Here is a 26,257-nt window from a genome sequence, read left to right on the forward strand (position 1 = left end):
GCTGGGTTCCATGCCAGTTTTTATATGCTTTAATCCTCAACTCGTAAGAGCTCTAAAATCTGCACAGTTAATCGGATTGCTTTGAAATCTGGTGTGCCTCACGGTGGCATAGGGTAGAGTTAGGGATCCAAATTTGGGGTCATTTGGCCGAGGAGTTCCCGAGTTACTGGTCCCCTCCAAAAAACGGTTTCCTTCTTTTGCCTTCTGCTGTTAATCTGCGAGGTACTAATGACGGGATGAATCTCAGGCCTGGTCTACACTACAGAGTTAGGTCAATGTAAGGCAGTTTATAGCGACCTAACTCTGTAAGTGTCTACACTACAATGTTGCTCCTGCCGATTTAAGTCACCCACTACACCGACTTAATAACTCCATCTCCACAACAAGCATAGTGCTTAGGTTGATATAGACACTGCATTGCTTACGTCAGACTGTTCCGGCTGAGCCAGGGGCTCGTGGCTGGCAGTGCCCTACAATGCCCCACACAGACAGTTAAATCCATGCCAGCACTCCTGGTAAGAACATTCACTGCTGACAGAAGGAATTAGTGTGGACATGCAAAACCGATGTAATGACTGTGGTGGCTGTGGGTGTAACTGAAGTGGACTTTGTAGTGTAGACTTGCCCTCAGACCCCTTGATGGCTGTGAACTCACCCTGCAATTACCATAGCTAAGGATAAGTTAATCACAACCCCCCAACCTAAGACAAAAGGAGTTTGGAACTGAGTGGCTGGAGGTGTGAGTCATAGGTGCCAGATTTATTTTGGTGGAAATGTAATCAGACTATTTGGAGGGGGGAAAAGTCAGAATGTGAATGCTTCTTGAGATGGGAGGGGTATTAGGGAGGGGAAGGAATAGGGCTAGAGGGGTTTGGGGCTGGAGCAAGGAAAATTCTGGGGAATTGGATAAATAACGGATGGATGGTAAGTGTGGTGAAAGAGTTTGGGGGCTCAGGTGAGGGAGGCATGGGACCCCCCACCTCTGCCAAACCATTCCAACCCACCGGCACCCCAACCACCAGCCCCAGCTCTGCCAGTGCACCTCAACCCCCTGCATACAAGCCAACATGCCTGTACCGCACAGCTCTGCCAGGGCACCTCGACACCCTGCAATCCCCAGCTCTGCCAGTGCACCCCAACCACCTTGTACCCCAACGAGTCCCCCATACCAGATCCTGAAAGTACACGCACAGCACTGCCCTTTGCTCCCACGCTTTGGAGGATGCAAAACGTAGATCTCCTCATATCGTAATCACAGTTCTGTCACACACCTCAAAGTAATCCACATGTCCTCATATCACAGACTTACCTTTACTCAGCAGGCCCACCTACTGCCTCCACCATTTAGTGCAGGTACACCTAACACACTGACCGCACCTGGACTCTGGCCAAATTATTCCCGTTGGTCACTGCCAGCTCCTGGAAAACAGAGGGAAGGAGGTGTGGGCAACCATTTTTGTCGCTTTGTTTGTGTCCTTTAACAGTGTTCAATGGAATTCTGTGGGTGGGAGTGAATGGGCTGCAAAAGGCGATGAAGGGCTTGTACATAGAATCATAGACTTTAAGGTCAGAAGGGACCATTAGGATCGTCTAGTCTGACCTCCTGCACAACGCAGGCCACAGAATCTCACCCACCCACTCCATGGGGTTGGCACAGTAAAGGTATGTGTGTTAACAGGGTGTATTGGGGCATTGCTGAAAAAGGGCAGCGTTAAGGTTGCACAGGCAACCTTAACTCTGCATTTCCTGGTTTTCAGACATTTGAGTTTTGCTCAACTCAGCGTTCTGCAAAGGGACGACGTACCACCTAGCATCATTAACTCTGCATTAATGTAGGGTTTTTTGGTCACTGAATACATCTAGAAAAACAATAAGAAAGCAAAGAGAGAAGCCCCAAGCAGGGCAGGGGATATTGCAGTATCACAACTGTCGCAGTGATTGTGTCTTGGCCTGAGCATTATGCTCCAGCTCAGCCCAACCATCCCATTCAGGCCACTGCAATGACCATTTCTATGTTGACTGTGGGCATTCAGATATCATCATGGCTTGGGAGAACTCCACATATTCTATGCACAGGTTCTTGAAATCTGACTCCTGGCTTTTGTGCTCACTTGGCCATGTGGGGGGTATCAGACAATAATTTTTTAATTACAGTAGATGTTGAGATTAAAAAAAAAATTAGAGCATTATAACAGTTAAAAATCAAATTGTCAGCATCACACTTTATAATTTACGAAGTAGATATCCTTAAATCAAACTCTGTTTTCATGCAACATTTTTCTTACTTTGCCTATCTGTAAATTTTGATTATTGCCGACAGAAATATTTGTCCATTGGTTTGTGTGTGTATGGTGAAATCAGTGTGACATTTACTGATAAAAATTTAATTCTTCCAAACCTGTGGATAATTCAGAGGAAAATGGAAACTTCCCATAATTCAACTGGCCAATTGTGCAGTGCTGTATGTGGGGCAGTTTCCTTCCTGATTTGTTATGGTGAGCAGTAATGCCCTGAAGCAAGAGACTAGATGATCTTTATCTTATCACCTGGACCCTTAAGCTAATATCTCTTACACTGGCCTTTATACCAATGGTCATTGAAACAGAAGATTTTATAATTTTGGAATCAATTTGATTTTTTTCAACCCAACGAAGTTCTTACCGGCTTTAATAACTTCCAAAATTTCCATCATGTAGTTCTCATAACTGCTCGATTCTTCAGTTTTTATGAGCCTGATTTTATACGCTAAAAAAAAAAAAAAAAATTACACTAGTTAAAAGTTTGCAGAACTTTTCTGCAGAGAGTTCAGTGTGTGATCAACTCACTGGGAGTCAAAGGGATAAAGGGCGTCGATTCCATTGCTTACATGTGTTAAGAGAATCCTCCATGTCTCCATGTAATAGGTTATACTTCCAGGGCCGGCTCCAGCTTTTTTGCCGCCCCAAGCGGTGAAGGAAAAAAAACAAAAAAACAAGCCTGGTTGAGCTACCACCGAAATACCGCCGAAGAGGAAGAGAGGGACCGCAGGGACCGCCGCCGAATTGCCGCCGAAGACCCAGACATGCCGCCCCGATGACAGACGGACTGCCTCCCCTTTCTATGGGCCGCCCCAGGCACCTGCTTCCTTCGCTGGTGCCTGGAGCTGGTCCTGTATCCTTCTAGCACCTCTTTGAGGAGAGGATGGGCACTGCTCCTGGGGAGAGCCCAGGCCACAGCCCTCTGGCTGTGCTGTTAAGGGCTTCTGCCCCCTTTCCGGAGGTGTGCATCAAAGGAGTCCAAGCCAAAAAGTCAATATGCTTCTGCAGCCCACAAAAAGCAGAGTCTGAAGCACTCAAGAAGCCAAAGAGTTTTTTTTAAACAAGGAGAGAGAAGTACCGGCCCTTCTCCTTTCTGAGAGGACAGGGCATGGGCAGCTTAGGCTCTCAAGCCGTTTCCCTGGTCAAACCCTTCTTCCAGTCCTGGTCCCTTCATACTATTACCCTGCACTGAACAGGGATCCTCCTGGGGAGGACCCAGGGTTGATAAGCCCTGACAGGTGTGCTGGGTTGGGGACGATTGTGCTGAGTAGCTCTTTACCCCTTTTCCTGCCCTGGGTGGGAATCTACCCCGCCACACTTGGATTAGGAGTTTCACATTGGTTCTTGATCTGACTGTGACACCAAAAAGGGGCATTGGCGGGGTGTTAGGAGTTCCACCTAACTCATTTAACTAGGGGCGTCACAATGGCCAGCAGAGACAAAGCACTCCCCCCCCCCCCCCACACACACACACTCACACTCCTGTGTTCCCAACACGTTTGGTAAATTTTTGGCCCCGTGCCGGTGCCTCAGAGGCAGCAGAGTGCTAAGCCGGGAAGGGCGGGGGCAACAATGGAGGAGCTCAGGTTGGTACTGTTGCCAGTTGGCAGGGCTGGTGCTGCCTCTCGGGGGCTCCCCCCATGCAGTGGTGCAAGTAGAAATCATTTCTTGCCGGTACTGCACTCATGGGAAGGACACAAAGGGGGGCAAGTAACCTCCCCACGTGACCCTCCACATGACTCCTCCCAACTCCAGCCCGGGGCCCCGCCTTCTGCCAAGTACAGGGAAATCTGTTCTCATTGTGAAAGATGGTGTTTGGCATCACTGGGCAGTTCATGTCCATCAACCCCACCCGTATTCTAGTGAGAACTTTCACAAAAAGTCTATTAAGTGTAGACAGACATTTTCCAGGGTCCTTTGTGAGCTAAGTGTTCCTTAATAGGCCATTCAACTTGACTTGTCCCTTCATGTGCTGGCTAAATACCTTGTGGGCATCACCACAGGAGCAAACCTGTAGTAAACATCGCTAATATTCATTCCTTCAGATACCAAGATGATACATGCATAGAAATAGCATAATCATAAGTACCAGCTAGTTCACGTACATGACTATGCCCAAAAGAGAGTCTGAAAAATCACACCACATACCTGAGACCCTATGTGCCAGCACCATGCCCCACTGGAGTTTTGTTATGTGTTATGTAACAATGAAGCTGGAGCCAGTGACATGACTCTGTTTAGCCTAAAGGGCAAGGTTAATTTTTAGCTGTTCAGATGTGACTGAGCCTTTAGTTAAGTGAGGGTATATACTGGCACACATGCGGGGTAACGGGCTTCAGTGTTCCTTTGCGGTTAACTTTTTAATGTGCGTAAACCTGGTATGTGCTGAGATGGTTTAAAGCATTACACAGGTTTTTAGGTTTGCAAATCTGTTAACCTTTGCCTCTTTGAGATTTTAATATTTATTTATTGCTGGTCATATGTGTGTGTGTGGGGGGTATCCTTTCCGCCCTCTACTCGTGGGGTTACATATGTGTCTTGTAGCACTCTTCTGAACACCAGTTGGAAGGAATTTTTTTTTCAGTTAGTGTGGACTGATTCTTTTCTCTGAGAGAGCATGTCATTTTTTCAGGTACACACTGAGTAACACGGAAAACAATTGGGGCTGTTAAACTTTCTTCAAATTCCATAGAAAATTAAGTTCAACTATATTTTCCAGTCCAGTGATGAAATGGGTGTTTGTATATACAAACATCGACATGCTTAACTACTCACTTTCCCCCGAAATACGTAGTATTTCAGTCTGTTTATATGGAATATGGGAGTTGGATGAGGAGCTATTTCAGCATATGTAGGACTTATTAAAAGACAAATTTTAAGTAGAACTGTATCCTAAACTGCATTATGGTATTGTACGCAAACATTGCATTTCAATGGGAGATTTAACTTCCTTTCTAGGAACAGAACAGACTCCTGAGACTCTTACCACAAAAATGGTCCATAGTCTTGCAGATAGTCCCATTGCCTTCAATGGGACTGATCAAATGATCAAGGATTTACAGGGTTTGGTTCCAAGTTTGTAAATTGTTCTGGATGAAACTGACAACGTCTGAACTGTCAGATCGGAAGGAGCTTCATTCAAATAAAGGTGGGGAGATGTGTGATAAGGCTTAGCTCCATTGCTAAGATGAGGAACATATTTTCATCAAAGTTCTTGACAGATTCCTGAGGCAGCTAGTTTAAGGCTGTCAGTGTCTGGCATTATAATCTTCACTTAAGTTCTCTCACCCACAAAGCTGGAAAATGAGGCATTTGTTTTCTTTGTTTCACTGCTCCAGTTCCAGTTAACAAAATGCATGTTAGACTCGTTTGGCTGCAAAGACGAATTCTGTGTACACTGGGGACAACACCTGATTACTATCAGGCTGCAGAACGGGGCTGACATCAGAATCCAAACATCCTCTGGTCAGTGCAAGCAGAGGCATTCCTCTAATGATTTGGACTTGATGTGATACAATATGAATGTCATGGATAATTCAGACCAATGGGAAGAAACAGAATCAAAACCACTGTTTAAGCACTTCCCCCCACCCTCCCCTCTTGAGGATTCCTGACCAACTTACCAGCACAATACATATGCTAACAAAGTTAAACAAAGCCTTTGTGTAAGTTTCTTAGCATATGTATTGTGCTGTTAAAGCCATATAAAGAATGAATGTTTGAGACCCCAAGTGGTGCTCCTGCATTTAATAGCATCAATGATAATAAGTGGCCCACAAAGACTATAGGTCTTAGCATGCAATGCTCATTTTGAGGCTAGCAGCCTTCCACTCAGTTCAAAACCGATCACTGGATAAGTCTTCATGGACCAAAACCAGTAACTTAAATCTGATCCCCTTGGAATTTTTCTGTGGGGGAAGCTGGATTTGAAACCCCAGGTTCAAACTGTTTTGTTTCTGAGCTAGATCAAAAATTGGGAGAGACCCCTGTCTTCCAGAGCTTTTTCAGAGACCCATGAGAGCTGATCAAAAGAGATGTATACCATTCCTCCAATTTGGGCCCAAAATCTCATGAGATTTCTGCACCTGATTCAGCCTCAAACATGAATCTTAATTAGACTGATAGGAATGCCATAATTTAAGATTGCAGTGGAGTTTTATCACAACCCTCTGGATCCAGCTTGCAAGCTGCCGAGAACCTTCAGTGCCTATTGACTTAGGTCAGAGATGAGGGTACACAGCACCTTTTAGGTGTATCCCCAAGGACATATAAAGCACAGACAGCAGCACGGCAAGGTCCTCGTATACACACGCTATTGCCTCACTGTCCAGGCCCTTCAGTCCTCTTCTAGAAGGACTCTATCTAGGAGTAAGAAGACAGCTCAGTTTGTATGGGCCTCTCAACTCTTGGCCTTTGCTGAACCTGCCAACAAGGGGGCTGATTATTGCCAACTCACTGGGTGGGGAGTGTCTTTTATGATGTGGAAACCTTGGAATTAGTCTGAAAATGTCGGGCTTGTTCACACAAGGAATTCATGGGGAGATCATTGGTAAAATCCTAGCTCAGGCTGATGATGGCAAGTTGTTACTGTGGGATGGTTGTTTACCAGCAAGTAGGGTTGTCAGTTTTCGACCGGAACGCCTGGTCGAAAATGGACCCTGCCAGCTGCGGTCAGCACTGGCAGGCTAAGAAAGGTTCCCTACCTGCTCTGGCTTCACATGGCTCCTGGAAGTGGCCACCAGCCCCAAAACCAGCCATCAGATACTCAGGAAATTCAGAATTAAAGTTACCTGTAATGGTGTCATATAATAACAGCTTGATGATGATTAAAAACCTGGAACCAAACACACTATATTGTCTTAAAGTTTTTTTAAACTGATTTTTAAAGAGAATTTTTCTCCTTAAGGCATCATTACAAGGGCAGAGATAAAGTTTTCTTGTGTGCTTGAACAATGCATTTCCATACCTCAGTGCAATTGGATCTCTTTTTTTTTTTTTTTTTTTAAGTTTAACCTTAAATCTGACTGTCCTGCTTAATTTTGGAATGTTTACAACTTTTCTGTAGGATGAACCCTGAAGGATGACCCAACACTCTCACAAATCTTGGGAGAAAGGCCAGTCCTTGCCTACAGACAGCCCCCCAACCTGAAGCGAATACTCACCAACAACCACATACCACACAACAGAACCACTAACCCAAGAACCTATCCTTGCAACAAAGCCCGTTGCCAACTGTGCCCACATATCTATTCAGGGGACACCATCACAGGGCCTAGTAACATCAGCCACACTATCAGAGGCTCGTTCACCTGCACATCCACCAATGTGATATATGCCATCATGTGCCTGCAATGCCCCTCTGCCATGTACATTGGTCAAACTGGACAGTCTCTACGTAAAAGAATAAATGGACACAAATCAGATGTCAAGAATTATAACATTCATAAACCAGTCGGAGAACACTTCAATCTCTCTGGTCACGCAATCACAGACATGAGGGTCGCTATCTTAAAGCAAAAAAACTTCAAATCCAGACTCCAGCGAGAAACTGCTGAATTGGAATTCATTTGCAAATTGGATACTATTAATTTGGGCTTGAATAGAGACTGGGAGTGGCTAAGTCATTATGCAAGGTAGCCTGTCTCCCCTTGTTTTTTTCCTACAAACCCCCCCCAAGACATTCTGGTTAAACTTGGATTATTGCTGTGCACATTGTAAGATGAGCTATTGCCAGCAGGAGAGTGAGTTTGTGTGTGTGGTATTTGGAGGGGGGTGTTGGGGGTGTGTGTGTGTGAGAAAACCTGGATTAGTGCTGGAAATGACCCACCTTGATTATCATGCGCATTATAAAGAGAGGTTTCAAAGAGGGATGGGCTATTACCAGCAGGAGAGTGAGTTTGTATGTGTGTGGGGGGGGGGGGGGGGAAGGGTGAGAAAACCTGGATTTGTGCTGGAAATGGCCCTACTTGATGATCACTTTAGATAAGCTGTTACCAGCAGGAGAGTGGGGTGGGAGGAAGTTTTGTTTCATGGTCTCTGTGTGTATATAATGTCTTCTGCAGTTTCCACGATATGCTATGCATCCGATGAAGTGAGCTGTAGCTCACGAAAGCTCATGCTCAAATAAACTGGTTAGTCTCTAAGGTGCCACAAGTCCTCCTTTTCTTTTTACGAATGCAGACTAACACGGCTGTTACTCTGAAACTTTTCTGTAATGTATTGTACTGATATGTACTCTCAACCTTTAACTCCATCTCAATGTAGCTATCATTTGGGAGTATTTCCAGGCATAAATGATACTAATGGAGTAATATTGACTTCAATGGGACTACTTAGCAGAGTAAGCACTATCCTTGACGGTAAGTATTTGAAGGACTGGGCCATTATGCTGTATCCCACACTGTTGTCTCTGTCTCCCTTTATCATTTTCGTTGCTCACTTTTGAATTCCCTCCCACCGTGGCCACATCTTTCTGTTACTGAATTAGCCACAAAACTTTATCTTTCAAAGCTGTCACGAGCACCTTCTCATCATCCAGTTTGCCCAACAGGGCTAAAGCATAGGACGCTGTAGCCACAGTGTAGGGTGTTGCCAGAGAGCTGTACCTTGTGGTAAAGTATTCCCCAGCTTTGCAGACACTCCCCTGAAAACTCTAGGAAGTTGAAAGAAAGACAAGGCAGAAATCATCATACTCCTGGATTAGGCTGAGATTTTATCTATTCATTTCATTAGTCACATAATTTTATTTTAGTTTGTCTTAGTTTGTTTGTGTGAATTCTGTTCTGTTGAAATGTATGAGACAGAGGAGTCTGGAGTTCTCTATCTACAGAATAGATGGACTGGCAGGACATCTTTCCTCAACTCAGCCCCCACTCCCCACTACACACTCTGCTGCCACTATGCCTTTCCTTTGACCTGGATGGAACCCCCTGTAGAGGTTAGAGAGGTGAGTGCAGTTTCCCTGGCTCATCCAGTTCTTGGTCTCTCTGCCTGACAACAAGGAGGAGACCTTGTTTCCCTTAGGCCACGAAAAACCATGAAATGGTAATATTTTTTCAGTCACTACATGTCTGAGTCTAACTAGAATAAGGTATCTAGAGATGAAAGACATTATGTTCAGTTAACAACTCCGTGAGCTATCCAGTTTGCCCTACCTACAGTTCTTCTGTGCAAAATCACAGCAACAAGATGGAGTCTGTAGCCACCTGGGCAAGTCACAGGTCTGTGAATGATTCAGCTTTTTGCAGGCCAACGCCATTGTTTACATGTTAGTTTGAACGTTCCCAGGAAAACTCAGATGTGGATTGGCATCTCCCAAAGTGCATTCCTAGTTAAGTACTCCCAATTAGTTGAATAACCCCTTCACACTATGATGACCAAATCTGCCTTATGTGCTTCCTACACTTTAAATATAAGCATAGAGCCAGCATTCATAATTTCAGATATAAAAATGATACATGCATACAAATAGGATGACTATATTCAGTAGATCATAACCTTTGCAAAGATATGTTACATGGCATATCTAGCTGTCAAGGTTCCTTCCCCACTCTCAACTCTAGGGTACAGATATGGGGACCTGCATGAAAGACCCCCTAAGCTTATTCTAACCAGCTTAGGTTAAAAACTTCCCCAAGGTACAAACTTTGCCTTGTCCTTGAACAGTATGCTGCCACCACCAAGCGTTTTAAACAAAGAACAGGGAAAGAGACCACTTGGAGATGTCTTCCCCCAAAATATCCCCCCAAGCCCTACACACCCTTTCCTGGAGAAGGCTTGATAATAATCCTCACCAATTGGTACAGGTGAACACAGACCCAAACACTTGGATCTTAAGAACAATGAAAAATCAATCAGGTTCTTAAAAGAAGAATTTTAATTAAAGAAAAGGTAAAAGGGTCACCTCTGTAAAATCAGGATGGTAAATACTTTACAGGGTAATCAGATTCAAAACATAGAGAATCCCTCTAGGCAAAACCTTAAGTTACAAAAAGACACAAAAACAGGACTATACATTCCCTCCAGCACAGCTTATTTTACCAGCCATTAAACAAAAGAAAATCTAACGCATTTTCTAGCTAGATTACTTACTAACTTTATAGGAGTTGTAAGGCTTGCATTCCTGAACTGTTCCCGGCAAAAGCATCACACAGACCGCCCAAACCCTTTGTCCCCCCCACTCCAGCTTTGAAAGTATCTTGTCCCCTCATTGGTCATTTTTGTCAGGTGCCAGCGAGGTTACCGTAGCTTCTTAACCCTTTATAGGTGAAAGGGTTTTGCCTCTGGCCAGGAGGGATTTTATAGCACTGTATACAGAAAGGTGGTTACCCTTCCCTTTATATTTATGACACTAGCATAAAACATATTCCAGTTATGTCATATTTACACTCATAAGCATATTTCTATAAAGCATAATGGAGTGCAAGTCACAACTCCTCAATATTCCCACAGCAAACACCTCATTTCACCTCTGACTCCTCTTGTGCTTTTCCAAAGCTTAACAAATAATAAAACTATAATTTTTCACAAACAGAGGCAAAATTTGAAGAGCAAATTACTAGCTGTACATTCTCCACTCAGCTCTAATAAGAATTTTGGATGTTTATAAAGAGCTGTCATATCCGGGGAGCATGAGTGAGCTTTTACACTTAAATGGAGATGGATTTTGACTCTCTAATGCAGGCTTGTTTCTGTATTTTGCATCCTCACAGAGTTCATCTACACAAATGTCCATCCAGCTGGCAGTAATTTGAGGAAAGACATGGCCTCATTTCAACACTGGCTAAATCCTAGGCAGATGCTAAGCAGTTCCGTATTGGTTGAGGGTCTTGCCTGGCTATTAATGCTGAATGGGTACAGGTACGCCAACCTCAGAGTTTTCAATTCAACGTCAAGCACAATAGAAAGAAAGAAAGAAGCACAAGAGGCCACATTCTGCTTGCAGCTATCTTGGTGTGAATCTGGAGTAACTCCACTGACTTCAGTAATTGTGGATTTGTATCTGTCGAAACTGAGATGAGAAGCTGGCCCAAGTTCTCCCAGGCTGGGAAATGCCAAGCCTTAAGGTTTGGGGGAAGGACAGGAAAATTAAATCATTTTTTCCACCTTTTATTAACTGGACAGATTTGCCAAGTCTTTGGCTCTCTGCTCCCAGTCCCGCTCCCACTGAAATCAATGGGAAAACTCCAGTTGACTTCAACTGGAGCAGAATCAGGCCCTCACTCAAGACTTCAGGGTGAAGGTGGCAACCACTTGGGTGAAGTCAAAGGTACTAAAATAGTTAAACATGTGAAACACAGCCTTCCCCTTCCCCATACAAGAATAAGCCATACAGTAGCAGCTATCAGAGGATATTGGAGATAAGCAGCTTCCTCTTCTAGGTAAAAAAAAGGGATTTCTGGTGCTGGGAATGGAGCAGGGCTTTATTTTCCTCTACATGCAGTAGTAGACTTCACTTTTTCAGGAGGACTTTTCCCCTTCCTGGAAAGAAAGCAAAGATGTGATGACATGGTCAAGCCCACCTGAGTGTTTAATGTTGAAAAGGGGGACTCTCTCTGGAAGGCAGTAGACAAAGTTCCTGGATTCTTTCTCTCTAGGGGTGAAGGAACCAGGAGAAATTCCTTGCAGTGCAGTCTCCTCACTGGGGCCAGTCCATCTGCACTAATGAAGCCTCAGCCCCAGTCTTGCTCAGAAGACAATCCTGATCCAGTAATTTAGGTCACGATGTTTCGAAAGACGGTGTCTGCCCACGGCACGCTGAGAGATCCACAGAGCTCACAAGAGAACCCAGAGAAGGAAATGTGGAGGGAAGGTGCTATTAAAAATGATTTCTCTGCTGGTCAGAACAGGAACCATGGGCACATGGGATTCCCCGAGGCCTGGATGTGACAAATACCCAGTAGCGAATACTCCCAAAGCTGTTCTCAGCTGGACTACAACAAGGTGCCAGTCAAAGCAAGCTACATACCATAATGATAGACCCACTAGAAAAGCATCATTGGAAAAAGTAGAAAGATATGTATTAATAGATACATCTAGATATTTAAGGGGAGTCAGTGTTGCCTAGTGAATAGGGCACTGGGCTGGGATTTGAGACCTGGGTTTGTTCAATACCCACCAAACCAGTCGCAGAGAGGGGAAACCTCCAACAAGTCGTGCCCCCTCTGTGCCTCAGTTTCCCTTATGTAAAATGGGAATAATTACACTGACCAGCTTTGAGACCTACAGATAAAAAGTGCTATAAGAGATCTAGGAATTATTGTTATAACTATTCTAATGGATACAAAATAAAAGGGCACCCATTCTATTAACAAGGTGCCTTAAACAATCACTAAATACAATCCAGTAGTATAAACCCAGCAGCCTAAAGATAACCAGACAGAAGGAAAATTAAAAATAACCCAGTTTTTCCACAGAACCAGCTTTGATCCCTCAGTCCCGCCAACCCTCTCTCATATACAGCCAATAGATACAGAAGATACAGCAGTCATCTGTTTATTACTGCTAGAGTAGAAGGAGATATTGTTGGGTTGGCCTATAACAATTTTGGCCATTTGATACGGTAGATAGCTACCCAGCAGTGAGGCTGCTAAAACTAGACCCTGTTTGATGGATGTGTCCCCCAGGCCGGTATTGGAAAAGAGATCAGCACCACTTACAGTTCTGGTGGTGACGGGGACAGCTGACATTGATAGCGCGGAAGTCTGAGACTTGGTTCTGGGTGTCTCAATCCTTCTGATCCATCTCTTGTACTCCTCTCTCACCTAGAAAAATAAGGAACATGCTCATTGGCGCATGTAACCAATGCCCCATGAGAAGCTCGGGCAGTTTTATACCACTCGGTCCTAAATCTGAACAGAGCAAAGAACTGAAATTCTTAAGACCATCTTCCCCGCTGTGAATTCCCACATGTAAAGGGAAGAGGGAGGAGCGGCCCTCAATCCCCTAGTTGCAATGAGACAAATGCGGACTTCAGTCACACCCAGGCAACATCACTGACTTCATCAGGTTGCAAAGTCTGGGTAAAAAGAAAAGGAGTACTGGTGGATAGAAATTTAGCCTAGGAAATGCAAGTTGATGCAGCTCCCACCAAACTACATGTGAATGGGCTTGGTGCAGAAATTACCTGGGGAAATTCTATGGGGAATTACCTGGGGAAATTCCATGACCTTCGTTACACAGGCCATGTCTACACTACCGCTTATGTCAGCAAAATGTATGTCACTCAGGGGTGTGAAAAAAAACAAACACACGCCTCAGTGACATAATTTCACTGGTGTAAGTGGCAGTGTGCACAGAGCTATGTCGGCGGGAGAGCTCTCCCCGTCGGCACAGAGCGGCTACACAAGAGGTCTTGCAGTGGTGCAGCTGCATAGGTACAGCTGGGCCCCTGTAAGGTCTCTAGTGTAGACGTAACCCATGCCTGCTTGGTGTGGCACCCTGTCCCCCTCTAGTGGCACAGATTCATGAGATTAATGAGTCTGCCGCAGCCTTAGCTAAGAGGCACGTGGCTTTTGGCCCACGCAGTAGAGGCTCATGCATTTAGCTCCCGAGGTCCTAGGTTCGATCCCACCCACCATGGGCTGTTGGTGTTATATAAACATGGTCCCTCCTGGACTTAAAAACAAAAAAAACAAAAAACTCCTGTGAATCTATGAAAACAGCACAATGCAAACTGCAGGAGAAAAAAAAAAAAAAGATTGGAGGAGAAAGGCTGAATCTCAAAATAGGGAAAGGAGCAACAGTCACGCAAGACCCGAAAAGAGTGAAACCAAGACAAATGTGAACAAAGAAGCTCGGCTGGCTGGACATTAGTGGAGCTGAACAGGTAAAAGGGCTTTACCTGCTTATTGAGGAGACAGTGCACCAGGAAGATGAAGACTCCCTGCAGGCTGTTGATGATGGTGAATAAATACGCCATGACAGTGGCGGCTGGGCCGACTTGAAGGAGACCGAAAATCCACGTGCAGCCCAGAATGAAGACTTGGGCGATGGCTTTAAAGGTCAGTAGCCTGGATAAAAGCAAATGGAGAGATCCCATTACAACCCTGTGCAGAGAGACCAAGTCAGTGGGCAGGATGGCTTGAAATGGCTAATGCCCTCCAAGCAGTAACTATGCAAAATTCCCCTAGGGACCACTGGTGGGTAATGCTTCTATATAATGATTCTGCAAATAGGCCCTAGGCCAGCCAGGTTAGAATGGCTTCTACCATCCCCTTTACTCTCTATGGGCCTGCTCTGAAGCCAAGAAAGAGACTGCCATTGACTTCAGTGAGTTTGGATCAGGCCCTAGTTTGCCGCCCCTTCTGCACATCTTGTTCATTTCCTGATTTTGCTGCAAGCAGGCTCTGGCCACCAGTACCACACATCTGGGACAGTTGTCATTTCAATGAGCTGGGCCAGTGAAGGTTTTACTTGTTCTCTAATTCCAGGTGGGTATTTCTCCCCCCTTTTTATTCCTGATACTTCAGGTGAAGTATCAGAGCATCTTACAGTCTTGAAGATATTTACCTTCAGAGGTAGGACAGTGCGCTTATCCCCATTTTCCAGATGGAGAACCAAGGCACAGAGAGATTAAGCAACTTGCCCAACATCGCAAAGGAAGGCGGTGTCAGATCAGGAAGTTGAAGCCGGGTCTCCCACATCCCAGACTAGCACACTAACCACTGAACCATCCTTTCTCTCCCTTTCTGATTGATTTGGAAACCCCTATAATAAAACCCTGCAAGGAGAACACCACATTTGATAGAAGCCATGGCTTGCCATTAAAGATTTGGTTCATTAGTCCTTACGCAGCACTCATGATATGGAATAGGTAGCTCAATTATTTAAGGGTTTGTTGTGTGCCCATGGCTGTAGCATGTGAGAGTACAATGCAGACGGACAGAACCAGATACTAAAGTCAGCTGACAGCAAAAGCGGCCTATGCATAGCCGTACCAGGCAGATTCAGCCTCTGTGAAACTTCATTGGTTTCTGCAGAGTTACAGATTTTACCTAAGATTAATTCATGTATAGATATCTGTATAGCACCCAGCATTATAACATCTGACTTAAACCTGTGTTCTGATCCTAGCTCTATCACTGACCTGTGGTGTAACGCTGACCACGTCAATTTCCCTCTGTTTCCCCTCACATCCTTTTGTAGCGCTGGCAGGGAGTATATAACCATGCACTAATAATGGTTGTATAGTAAGAATAAAGGGTAAAGGGCTAAGGAATGAGTAGCAAAAATGCAAAATACCTGTAGACCGACACCTATAAAAATAGCTTAAGCAGTTAGCGTAAGTGCAAGGCCTTACAGCCTAGGTAGAAGTAATTGCTCAATACGTTAGCATAAGTCAGTAAACTAAAAGTAATCATAAGTCACAAAACGGCAAAAGGCTTTTTGTTTATTGTTTTGTAATAATCACGTGTTGCAAACTGCTGATGGGGAACTGCAAAAAGACAGTTACTACCAGTTTCAAGTATTTTTAAAGGAGGACTTCAGCAAATGCCTAACCGCAGGTAACTGCAGTAATCCAATTAACGTATTTTAATGAGCTTAACCAAGTTAATATACTAACCTGTAGAATAAGAACACCCCAACAAGGTAAAGGTAAAACCCTTAAAATATGGTTTAATAAAAGCTATGCATAGATATGCATAAAAAATACCAAAGCCGAAAAAACATCTAGTCTGAGGAACAGCCATTAAAATTCGTCATCAGCATGCCAAAGACAAACCAAAATCTGTCTCAATCCTGAAAGCTCTCCCCCAAAATAAAGTAGTATATACAGGTAATGGGGCTGGTCCCTCTCACACCGTTATACTATCTCACTTGTTTAAATTGTTTTACTTAAACTAGTCATTGTGATAGTAAAACTTTGACAGTTACAGAAGGTCTTCGCTAAGTGGAACTGGTTTTATTGCTGTGCCCACACTGCCCCCCACCCTCTGGGCTCCCAGAGCAGTAACTCTAATAATACCAAGCCGAATCTTAAAACAAAAACCTACCAAATTACAAGTGTTACTTCGGCAAACCAAATCAATAACCTAATCAATAAGCCAGGCAAGACGTTGTCACTATTGGTCGTTTCGATTGTCAACTCCCTGGGGCAGGAAGTGTCTGGCACTCTGTGTTTGCACAGCTCCCAGCACACATTCTGGTTGGGACCTCTGGACACTATTGTGATAGAAATAATAATGACAAATCTAGGAATAGACACCAAATCTGATTTCTGCTCCCATGCCGTTACTGCAAGCCCACCCTTCCATTTAAAAATTAGGGCCAATTTTTCCCTTCTCTTCCATCATGCAGCCTTGCTGAAATCAATGGAATTGCATGGATGTTAATGACGGCAAAATTTGTCCCCAGCACTTTAAGCCTATAAATCCTCAAATTAGGTCTCTTCTCACCATTGGCAGTAGTAAATCCCAGCTACCATGGCCACATGTCCAGCTCTTCCAGAAAACACGGATTTAGCAATTAGATACCAAGAAATCACTGTGCAGTTTTCCTCATGCTGTCTCAGTTGTGCATAGCAAAAAGCATCAAACGAGGCTGAACAAAACACTAGGGGAAAAAAAAAAAAAGTGTCCTTCCTGGAGGAGAGAATCCTGCACTGAATGAGGAAAATGGAACTGCATGATTTAACACCTCTTGTCCATTGCTGATATCTACAACGCTCTGGTTGCCTGAAAGGGCTAAGAGTTCTTACACTAGCCAAAAGAGAAGATGCAGGAGGATCTAACAGAAAACTCTGTACAAGGCAGTCTTGATTATCCATATTTCAGTTATGCAGAACAAGGATTCCCCAATTTGTTAATTACATTGAAAATTCCCTTGATTTTAGAGGAAGGATGGTGTAGTGGTTAGGGTCCTAATCTAGCACTTGGGAGACCCAGGTCCAATTCTATGCTCTGCCACAGATTGTGTGTGTGACCTTGACCAAGTCACTTAGCCTTTATGTGCCTCAGTTCCCCATCTGTATAATGGGGATAAGAGCCCTGTCCTGCCTCACAGGGGTGTTGGAGGATCAATGCATTAAAGATCATGAAGCGCTGTGAGATCTGTGGGTGAAAAGTGCTACATAAAAGCCAGGATACAAAATTGGGGCCCAGTCCCATGAGGTGCTCAGCACCTCCTAAAAGGTGCTCTGTACCCTCATCTCTGACCTAAGTCAATAGGCACTGAAGGTTCTCAGCAGCTTGCAGGACCAGGTATTCAGTGTTCTGTTCTCCATGACTTTCTGATACCAAGTCTGTATCACCCTGGTATTTCCTCAGTTTAATTGAGCCAAGAGTGCCTGTAGCAACCCCCGCTGCAGAAGGCTAACGGGACCTCTCAGGCTGGTTTAGTGCTTTCCTACCTTGTGTTTTTGAGGGTGGAGACATCTGTATTGAGGGAGGAGATTGTGTCTCTCAGGATCCAGAGGGTTTTGATAAAAAATGCTAAATTCATCTGTGGAAAGACAACTCGAGTGGATCAGACCCCAGGTCCCTCTAGTCCAGTATTCTGCCTCTGACAGTGGCCAGTACCAACTGCTTCGGAGGCATGGATAATCTGCCCCCTAGATTAGTTCTTCTCTTGGTCTTTGGTAGCTGGAGCTTGATTTAAATCCTGAAACCTGGGGTTTAATATCCCTTCCAGAACTTTTCTTAGCCCTGATTAGAACAGCTCTGGATATTATTCTTGCTACCCATATAAAATGCCCAATCTCTTTTTGAATCTTGCTTAAATTCTTCATGTGTTCACAGTGCCTAGCACAATGGTACTTTGACCCCCGATGGGAGCCTCTAGCTGCTATTGTCAGCTGAATCCTTCCTGTACCGCTAGACATCACTTAGGGCACAGATAAGGCTCCGCCATCCCTCTCTATCCTGAGCTGCTCTGCCTGTCCTCTGTCTTACGTTCCATAAACTTTCCCTCTCTTTGTTGGATCATGGAAGGATTCTTTCAGCTGGCCTCTTTTCCACGTTCCTCCAGCTGCCCAGTTTCACACCTGCCATAGCCGAAGCTCTGGTTTCATTCTTAAGACCTAGCCCAGATATTTCCGTCTTCTCTTCCGGATAACTTTGGAGCGAAGGAGTTGCTGAACTCTGACAAATCCCAGCATTTGGTATAAATTCGTTCCACTCCATTGGAAACAAATCATGTGCGATTTATTAATTATTTATGAATTTACTGTAATACAAATAAAGAAGGTGACATTGTTACCTTGTCACTTTCCAGAGAATAAATCCATGGTATCTCGGCCACAACTCACTCCTTAAGCAAACATCCCAATGTCTGACTCATCTCACTATCAAAGTCCTTTCCCTGCAGCATAATTCATCCTTTCCCATTATCCATTGAAGAGAGGAGAAGAAAAGGAATCTACCCACCACAATAATAAGGCAGACAGGTCCAAGGAAACTCCAGATAAAGCCTCCCTTTATTGTGAGCCAGCAGCTAAAAGGCAAGAAAGAAAAAAAAGAGTAGCAAATTATCCCTGGTGTTAAAATGAAGTGAATTCTCTCCTTTTGGTTGTCAGATTTAATATCTGGGTGGGGTGGGAACAAGGTCCTCATTCAGAAGAGCACTTAAGCACATACAGTAACTCCTTGCTTAACATTTTTCTCACCAGACATGACTATATTATATATTATATACACACACAGTATAAGCTTTCAACAAACAATTTCATACTATACACAGCGATGATGATTGTGAAACTTGGTTGAGGTGGTGAAGTCAGAGGGTGGAAGAGGGTGGGATATTTCCCAGGGAATGCCTTCCTGCTAAATGATGAACTAGCTTTTGGCTGAGCCCTCAAGGGTTAACCCATTGTTAATGTAGCCTCACACTCTACAAGGCAGCACGAATGGAAGGAGGGGAGACAGCATGGCAGACAGAGACAGAGACGCACATCGTGTGTGTGTGAGAGAGAGAGAGAGATGTGCATTGGCCCTTTAAGTAGCTGACCCCACTCTAAGTACACTGTCTTTTTAAAAAAAAAAGCCAGGAGTACTTGTGGCACCTTAGAGACTAACAAATTTATCGGAGCATAAGCTTTCGTGGGCTACAGCCCACTTCATCGGACACATGCAGTGGAAAATACAGTGGGGAGATTTTATACACACAGAGAACATGAGACAATGGGTGTTACCATACACACTGTAACAAGAGGTTTCAGAGTAGCAGCCGTGTTAGTCTGTATTCGCAAAAAGAAAAGGAGGACTTGTGGCACCTTAGAGACTAACCGATTTATTTGATCAGTTAAGGTGAGCTATTACCAGCAGGAGAGAAAACGAAACATCTTTTGTAGTGATAATCAAGATGGGCCATTTCCAGCAGTTGAGAACAGTAGGGGGAAAAATAAACATGGGAAAATAGTTTTACTTTATTTCCCCCCCCCCCCTACTGTTCCTCACACGTTCTTGTCAACTGCTGGAAGTGGCCCATCTTGATTATCACTACAAAAGGTGTTTTGTTTTCTCTCCTGCTGGTAAGAGCTCACCTTAATTGATCACTCTCCTTACAGTGTGTATGGTAACACCCATTGTCTCACGTTCTCCTGAGCTGTAGCCCACGAAAGCTTATGCTCCAATAAATTGGTTAGTCTCTAAGGTGCCCCAAGTCCTCCTGTTCTTTCTGCGGATACGGACTGACACGGCTGCTGCTCTGAAACCTGGCTTTTGAAGTAGTTCGCCAAGTTGAGACAACAGCTGCGGCTCCCAGGAAGCTCCCTCCGTCCTGAGCCTGTCCTGTCCGTCCCTTCCTTGGAGATGGGGTAAGCGGGGTGCAGGAGCGGGGGGAGGGGGATACCCTGACATTAGCACCCCCCGGCCCCCGCCCAGCAAGCAGGAGGCTCCCATGGGCAGCTCCAAGGCAGAGGGCAGGAGCAGCACATGGCAGTGGGGGGAGGGACAGCTGAACTGCGGGCAATGGATAGCCTGCTAGGCGGCTGTCGCACAGGGAACTTAGGGGAGCTGATGGGGGGGGCTGCCGGCCCACCCTGGTTCCAAGCCCCCACCAGCTCACTGCAACGGGCTGCTCTTCCTGCAGGCAGTGGACAAAGCAGGCGGCTGCCAAACGACATTATAAGGGAGCATTGCACAACTGTAAACGATCATGCGCCCTAATTGGTCAGCAACGAAACAATGTTAACCGGAGTGATCTTAAGTGAGAAGTTACTGTACTTGAGCGCATTCCTGAACTGGGGCCTGGGAGAGGAAGAATGAAATATGAGGTATCCAGGGCCTTACTGACCCTCCATCTCCCCCTCGAAGAGGAAGGACAGTCCTTGGGGTAGAGCAGCAGATTGGGAGTCAAGGGCCCAAGTTCCATTCCTCACTCTGCCACTGATGGGTCTTGGATGTGTCACTTTCCTTCTGAGCCTCAGTTTGGGTTGCGAGTGGGTATTTTTATTGTCTGGGGATAGTAACTGCGCTTTCTCAACAACCCTAGGGCCTGCAGACTGGTAGCTAGGCAGGTGAAAGCAAAGTAAGCAAATAATATGTTGTCTCCCCCTGCAAGTCTGGAGGCTCTTTTCTTGGGCACTTGGGGTGAGATGCAGGGTGAATGCTGCCTGCTTCCCTTTATGACAGTCTCATGGATGTAGCTTGAAGAAACTAGTCTCATAAGAACATAACAATGGCCATACTGGGTCAGACCAAAGGTCCATCTAGCCCAGTATCCTGTCTTCTGACAGTGGCCAATGTCAGGTGCCCCAGAGAGAATGAAGAGAAAAGGAAATCATCACATGATCCATCCTCTATGGCCCATTCTCAGCTTCTGGCAAACAGAGGCTAGGGACACCATCCCTGCTCATCCTGGCTAATAGCCATCGATGGACCTATCCTCCATGAATTTATCTAGTTCTTTTTTGAACCCTGTTATAGTCTTGGCCTTCACAACATCCTCTGGCAAGGAGTTCCACAGGTTGACTGTGCATTGTGTGAAACATGTGAAGGAACAGGGATCGTAGAATATATTGTCTCTCTGAAATTCAGCCTATGAGTTGAGTGGGTAATGAGATATCTGTTCTCCCTCTGGGATGGGTTCTGCACGTACTATTTGGAAGTTCCGTAGCCTTTGTGATTCACCGCTGCAGAAATAGCCACCACCAGGGCTGGGAATCCGTAGCCGAACGGGTACGTGAATCTCTTCTTGAACAGGCTGGCGCTGGTGTAATTCACGACCTGCAGGTTCCGGACGGTGAGGAAGAGGTGCAGCCCCTCCAGGAACATCCAGGTGAAACTGGCCAGGAAGAGGTAGTGTAGGAGGCCAGCAATGACAGCACACGCCACCTGGAGGAGACAGAGAGCTCAGGGACCCTGAACATCTAGCTCTCCAAGATAGGGGAAGTGTCAGTTATTTGATGTGTCACCTCCAAGCTGGGGAGAAAATGGCATACAAGGCCTGTGAAATATTTAACAAAACCCCTAGGCCATCTAGGACTACACGCTGCATACTGTGGCCATTCAACTTCATCACAGCACGAGGGGTAAAACTCGGATCCTCCTGGTCCAAAAGCACTGGCTCCTACCTCATGAACTAAAAGAGAATCTCCATTAGTGGTTAACAGTATAGGGCTTATGACACATAGTGAGACAGGCTGCTCTGAGTTCAGTTCCCAACACTGCCACCGACTTCACGTGTGATCTTGGGCAAGTCAATTCATCTCCCTGTGCCTCAGATCCCCACTTGTAAAATGGGGATAATGGAATCGCTATTGGCCATTATCTTTGAAAACTCGTGGCGAACGGGGGAAGTCCCAGATGACTGGAAAAAGGCTAATGTAGTGCCAATCTTTAAAAAAGGGAAGAAGGAGGATCCTGGGAACTACAGGCCAGTCAGCCTCACCTCAGTCCCCGGAAAAATCATGGAGCAGGTCCTCAAGGAATCAATCCTGAAGCACTTACACGAGAGGAAAGTGATCAGGAACAGTCAGCATGGATTCACCAAGGGTAGGTCATGCCTGACTAATCTAATCGCCTTCTATGATGAGATTACTGGTTCTGTGGATGAAGGGAAAGCAGTGGATGTATTGTTTCTTGACTTTAGCAAAGCTTTTGACACGGTCTCCCACAGTATTCTTGTCAGCAAGTTAAAGAAGTATGGGCTGGATGAATGGACTATAAGGTGGGTAGAAAGTTGGCTAGATTGTCGGGCTCAATGGGTAGTGATCAATGGCTCCATGTCTAGTTGGCAGCCGGTGTCAAGTGGAGTGCCCCAGGGGTCGGTCCTGGGGCCGGATTTGTTCAATATCTTCATAAATGATCTGGAGGATGGTGTGGATTGCACTCTCAGCAAATTTGAGGATGATACTAAACTGGGAGGAGTGGTAGATACGCTGGAGGGCAGGGATAGGATACAGAGGGACCTAGACAAATTGGAGGATTGGGCCAAAAGAAACCTGATGCGGTTCAATAAGGATAAGTGCAGGGTCCTGCACTTAGGACGGAAGAACCCAATGCACAGCTACAGACTAGGGACCGGATGGCTAGGCAGCAGTTCTGCGGAAAAGGACCTAGGGGTTACAGTGGACGAGAAGCTGGATATGAGTCAGCAGTGTGCCCTTGTTGCCAAGAAGGCCAATGGCATTTTGGGATGTATAAGTAGGGGCATAGCGAGCAGATCGAGGGACGTGATCGTTCCCCTCTATTCGACATTGGTGAGGCCTCATCTGGAGTACTGTGTCCAGTTTTGGGCCCCACACTACAAGAAGGATGTGGATAAATTGGAGAGAGTCCAGTGAAGGGCAACAAAAATGATTAGGGGTCTGGAACACATGAGTTATGAGGAGAGGCTGAGGGAACTGGGATTGTTTAGTCTGCGGAAGAGAAGAATGAGGGGGGATTTGATAGCTGCTTTCAACTACCTGAGAGGTGGTTCCAGAGACGATGGTTCTAGACTATTCTCAGTGGTAGAAGAGGACAGGACAAGGAGTAATGGTCTCAAGTTGCAGTGGGGGAGGTTTAGGTTGGATATTAGGAAAAACTTTTTCACTAGGAGGGTGGTGAAACACTGGAATGCGTTACCTAGGGAGGTGGTAGAATCTCCTTCCTTGGAAGTTTTTAAGGTCAGGCTTGACAAAGCCCTGGCTGGGATGATTTGATTGGGGATTGGTCCTGCTTTGAGCAGGGGGTTGGACTAGGTGACCTCCTGAGGTCCCTTCCAACCCTGATATTCTATGATTCTATGAATTCTGTCCCCCCACCCATTGTCTCATCTGCTTAGACCATAAGCTCTTCAGGGTAGCGATTGTCTCTTGCTCGATGCACAGTGCCCAGCACAATGGAGCTCCGATTTCGGTTGGCTCTCGTTGGCTACTAGAATACAAATAAAGGACTAGAATAGTTGACGCAGTCCTGACCCCATCCAATAGAGGGCAGTGGTGTTTCACACACACCAGATACTAGGTGGCCATGTTAATTTGTTTTCTGGCAAGAACTCAGGGCGAGGAGTAAACCGAGGAAACCCACACACTGAAACACACGCACTTTCCTCACCCTCTGAGCCAGCTCATATTCACAGCTGTCTGTATTCCACATGTGGGCCAAGGGCATTTTTTAACCTTGGGAAACCCGCATCGGCCCAAATGTGCATCTTCAGCCGTTTGTGGTTGCGAAGTTGATTTCCTACGTTGCTCAGTCCAGGACCCCTCCTGTGGCTGGGGAGCTGAGGCCAAGGGATAATTCAACCCTGGCGCCCGATTCAGATTTTATGGATGCTGGTGTAAATCTGAGGTACCTCCACTGAGGCCGGTGGTGTCAAAGCAGCGTAAGTAAGTTCAGAATCCAGACCACTGAATTTATTCTGGACATCGTGGTACCAGGCATGTGAAGGGTCCCAAGGGCAAAAGCAACCCACCTTGATTATTAGTGCATCACACAGGTCATAGCTTGCAATCTGAATGCATTGCATGCATGTTCCTTGTATTCCTCCATCCCTCCCCCCACAAACTCTCTGTGCCATCCTCCCATCCTCCCCTTCAAGGACTCCCTGCAAGTCCCCACATGCCTGGACTCATGCCGGGGGCTGTGTTACCCCCACCCCACCACTGTCATCTCTCCACATACCATTGTCCCTTATTCATCATCCCTTGGTAGGGTCTCTGTGTGGTCCCCCATGTTTCCTCTTCCCCCCACATGCCAGGGGCTGTGTCCCACCCCCCTCCTACTGTCTTCTCTCCACATGCCAGTCCCTTATTTGCTGCCCCCCATCCTCCCCTGGTAGGTCTGTGTGCCCCCCCTTGCTTCCTCTTCCCCACCTCCCGCCCCATGTCAAGGGCTCCATATGTGCCCCATTCCCCCTCATTCTTTCATTACAGGAACACTTAGGGGCCCCAAACAAGTTCAGGGACCCGTCGTGCTCTGTGCTGTACAAACATGCAGGAAGAGTACGTCTCCACTGCAGCTGAGAGCACGCGTCCCCGGGCAGCAGCCCAGACTAGCTGCCCAAGTACAATCACGCCCGACCCTCTGGATACTTACGCGGGCAGCTGGCCCACGCTGCCGAGGCCCTACAGCGAGTTTGAATGCGTTCGCTCAAGCGGAGCCAGCATGTGTGTGTCTGTCTGTCCACTCTGGGAGGCACCCCCCACCCCCCGGCCCCAGCTGCAGTGGAGACCTACCTTTGAAGATGGTCCCTGCCCTGAAGAGCTTACGATCTCATAGATAATGTGGGGGGGTGGATTTTGGCCGATTTCTCTACCTCGTTGGTGACTCTGTCCACCGCGGTGAGGAAGAGCAGGTGGGCCAGGAAGAGGCAGAGGCAGAGCTGCAGGTGGAGGGAGGTGCTGACGTTGCGGATGGAGCGGCTCAGGAGGAAGGTGAGGATGGCGAGGAAGAGGCACAGCAGAGAGAGGGTCAGTCCCACACAGGTGATGATGGTCAGTGGGTCAGTCTCCTGCAAAAGGAAAAATTAAAAAGGAAGAGTAAAATTTGCAAATCGTGCTGGAGAAACGGGGGCTTTGAAATAACCGGATAATTTCCCAGGGCAATCAGATCTCTAGCTCCGTTGTTGGAGAACATGGAGGACCCATCTGCTCCCTGCCCCTTTCACTACGGAACTCAGAAGAGCAACACATGTGTTGAGTTTGCAGCCCCCAGATGATCTCTGGATCTCGTAACGACTGTAAACAAAGTGGACCAAATACCAGGCTGACTCGCTCCCCCTGCCAGCTCTCTGACATCTAACATGCTGGCCAAGTGCACCTGATCATGCCTTTCCTCGTGGCTGGCTCCAAGCAGTGTAACTCTATTTACAGCCAGAGGCACTTCTCCTTTCGCGTAAGTGGCAGACGCCTGCATTTTGGGTGTCAAAGGGCTCCGGTTTGTCCTTGCAAACAGCCGCAGCATCTGTGCGAATGCAACCCGTGGACCATGAGCTTAAGTGGACGGTTGAAATACCTTGATAGCATGTGAAGCCATCAGGATCGCAAAGCTGGACAGGTGATTACAGTTGCAGGTGGTGTGAGTGCTGTTCGCCAGGAGAAGTCTGCAGCCTTCAGTAGACCAGGTGCCAGTGCGGTTCCAGAAAACACAGACAATCTTGTCTTCCATTTCCTTTCTCTGGAAACAGAAATTGCAGCACCAGCGTCAGCCTCATCCTTTAAAGAGCCGAGGGCTAGTTTAGCCCAAGCTAAACCAAAGAGGAGCCAGAGCTTGGCAGACAGAGCACTGGGTTAGGACTCAGGGAACTGGGGTTGTATTCCTAACTCTGCCATTGACCTGTTGTGCAATCTCTTGAGAAGTCTCCGTGCCTCTGTTTCCCCTCCTACCCTTTGTCTGTCTTCTTTGGGACGGGGCCCATGTGTTTGTGCAGTGCCTGGTACAATGGGACCCTGCTTTCACTGGGCCTCCACATGCCACTATAATAATGGCTATGGGTTTCACACCACTATAAGTCCATTGATCTGGATTGGGGTAAACGAGAGCAGAGTCAGGCATCCAAGCTGACGCCCCACTGGTACAAGATATTGAGGTTTAGAA

At 46.2% G+C, this 26,257-nt stretch overlaps 1 protein-coding gene and 2 long non-coding RNA genes across 21 annotated transcripts in view; all 3 read right to left on the bottom strand.

The window, feature by feature from the left end:
- LOC122463405 overlaps positions 1-4,729 on the bottom strand; it is a 42,438-nt gene extending 37,709 nt beyond the window's left edge. For both annotated transcript variants that reach the window (XR_006286755.1, XR_006286756.1), the window contains exons 1-3: positions 2,867-4,729; positions 2,662-2,745; positions 1,310-1,419 (exon numbers count right to left, since the gene is read on the bottom strand). This is a non-coding gene — a long non-coding RNA (uncharacterized LOC122463405). The remainder of the gene's footprint in view (positions 1-1,309; positions 1,420-2,661; positions 2,746-2,866) is intronic.
- Positions 1-26,257, bottom strand: part of LOC102941668 (adhesion G protein-coupled receptor E3) — a 123,058-nt gene that overhangs the window by 71,860 nt on the left and 24,941 nt on the right. For 16 of the 18 annotated variants that reach the window (XM_037887904.2, XM_043533057.1, XM_037887902.2 and 13 more), the window contains 8 exons: positions 25,676-25,837; positions 24,978-25,172; positions 21,333-21,568; positions 18,662-18,728; positions 17,647-17,738; positions 14,140-14,308; positions 12,956-13,060; positions 10,586-11,777 (listed from right to left, as the gene is read on the bottom strand). In XM_037887904.2, the coding sequence (XP_037743832.1) occupies positions 11,757-11,777; positions 12,956-13,060; positions 14,140-14,308; positions 17,647-17,738; positions 18,662-18,728; positions 21,333-21,568; positions 24,978-25,172; positions 25,676-25,837 (1,047 nt within the window). In that variant the 3' untranslated portion in view covers positions 10,586-11,756. Of the gene's footprint in view, positions 1-10,160; positions 11,778-12,955; positions 13,061-14,139; positions 14,309-17,646; positions 17,739-18,661; positions 18,729-21,332; positions 21,569-24,977; positions 25,173-25,675; positions 25,838-26,257 lie in introns of those variants that run through there. The other 2 variants (XM_043533054.1, XM_043533052.1) reach the window with 2 other exon arrangements.
- LOC122463407 lies at positions 6,032-9,563 on the bottom strand. Its single transcript, XR_006286758.1, has 2 exons — positions 8,503-9,563; positions 6,032-7,351 (listed from the first exon to the last, which is right to left on the bottom strand). It is a non-coding gene; the product is annotated as an uncharacterized LOC122463407 (long non-coding RNA).

The sequence above is a fragment of the Chelonia mydas genome, chromosome 20 (assembly GCF_015237465.2).
Source record: "Chelonia mydas isolate rCheMyd1 chromosome 20, rCheMyd1.pri.v2, whole genome shotgun sequence".
Taxonomy (NCBI): Eukaryota; Metazoa; Chordata; order Testudines; family Cheloniidae; genus Chelonia; species Chelonia mydas.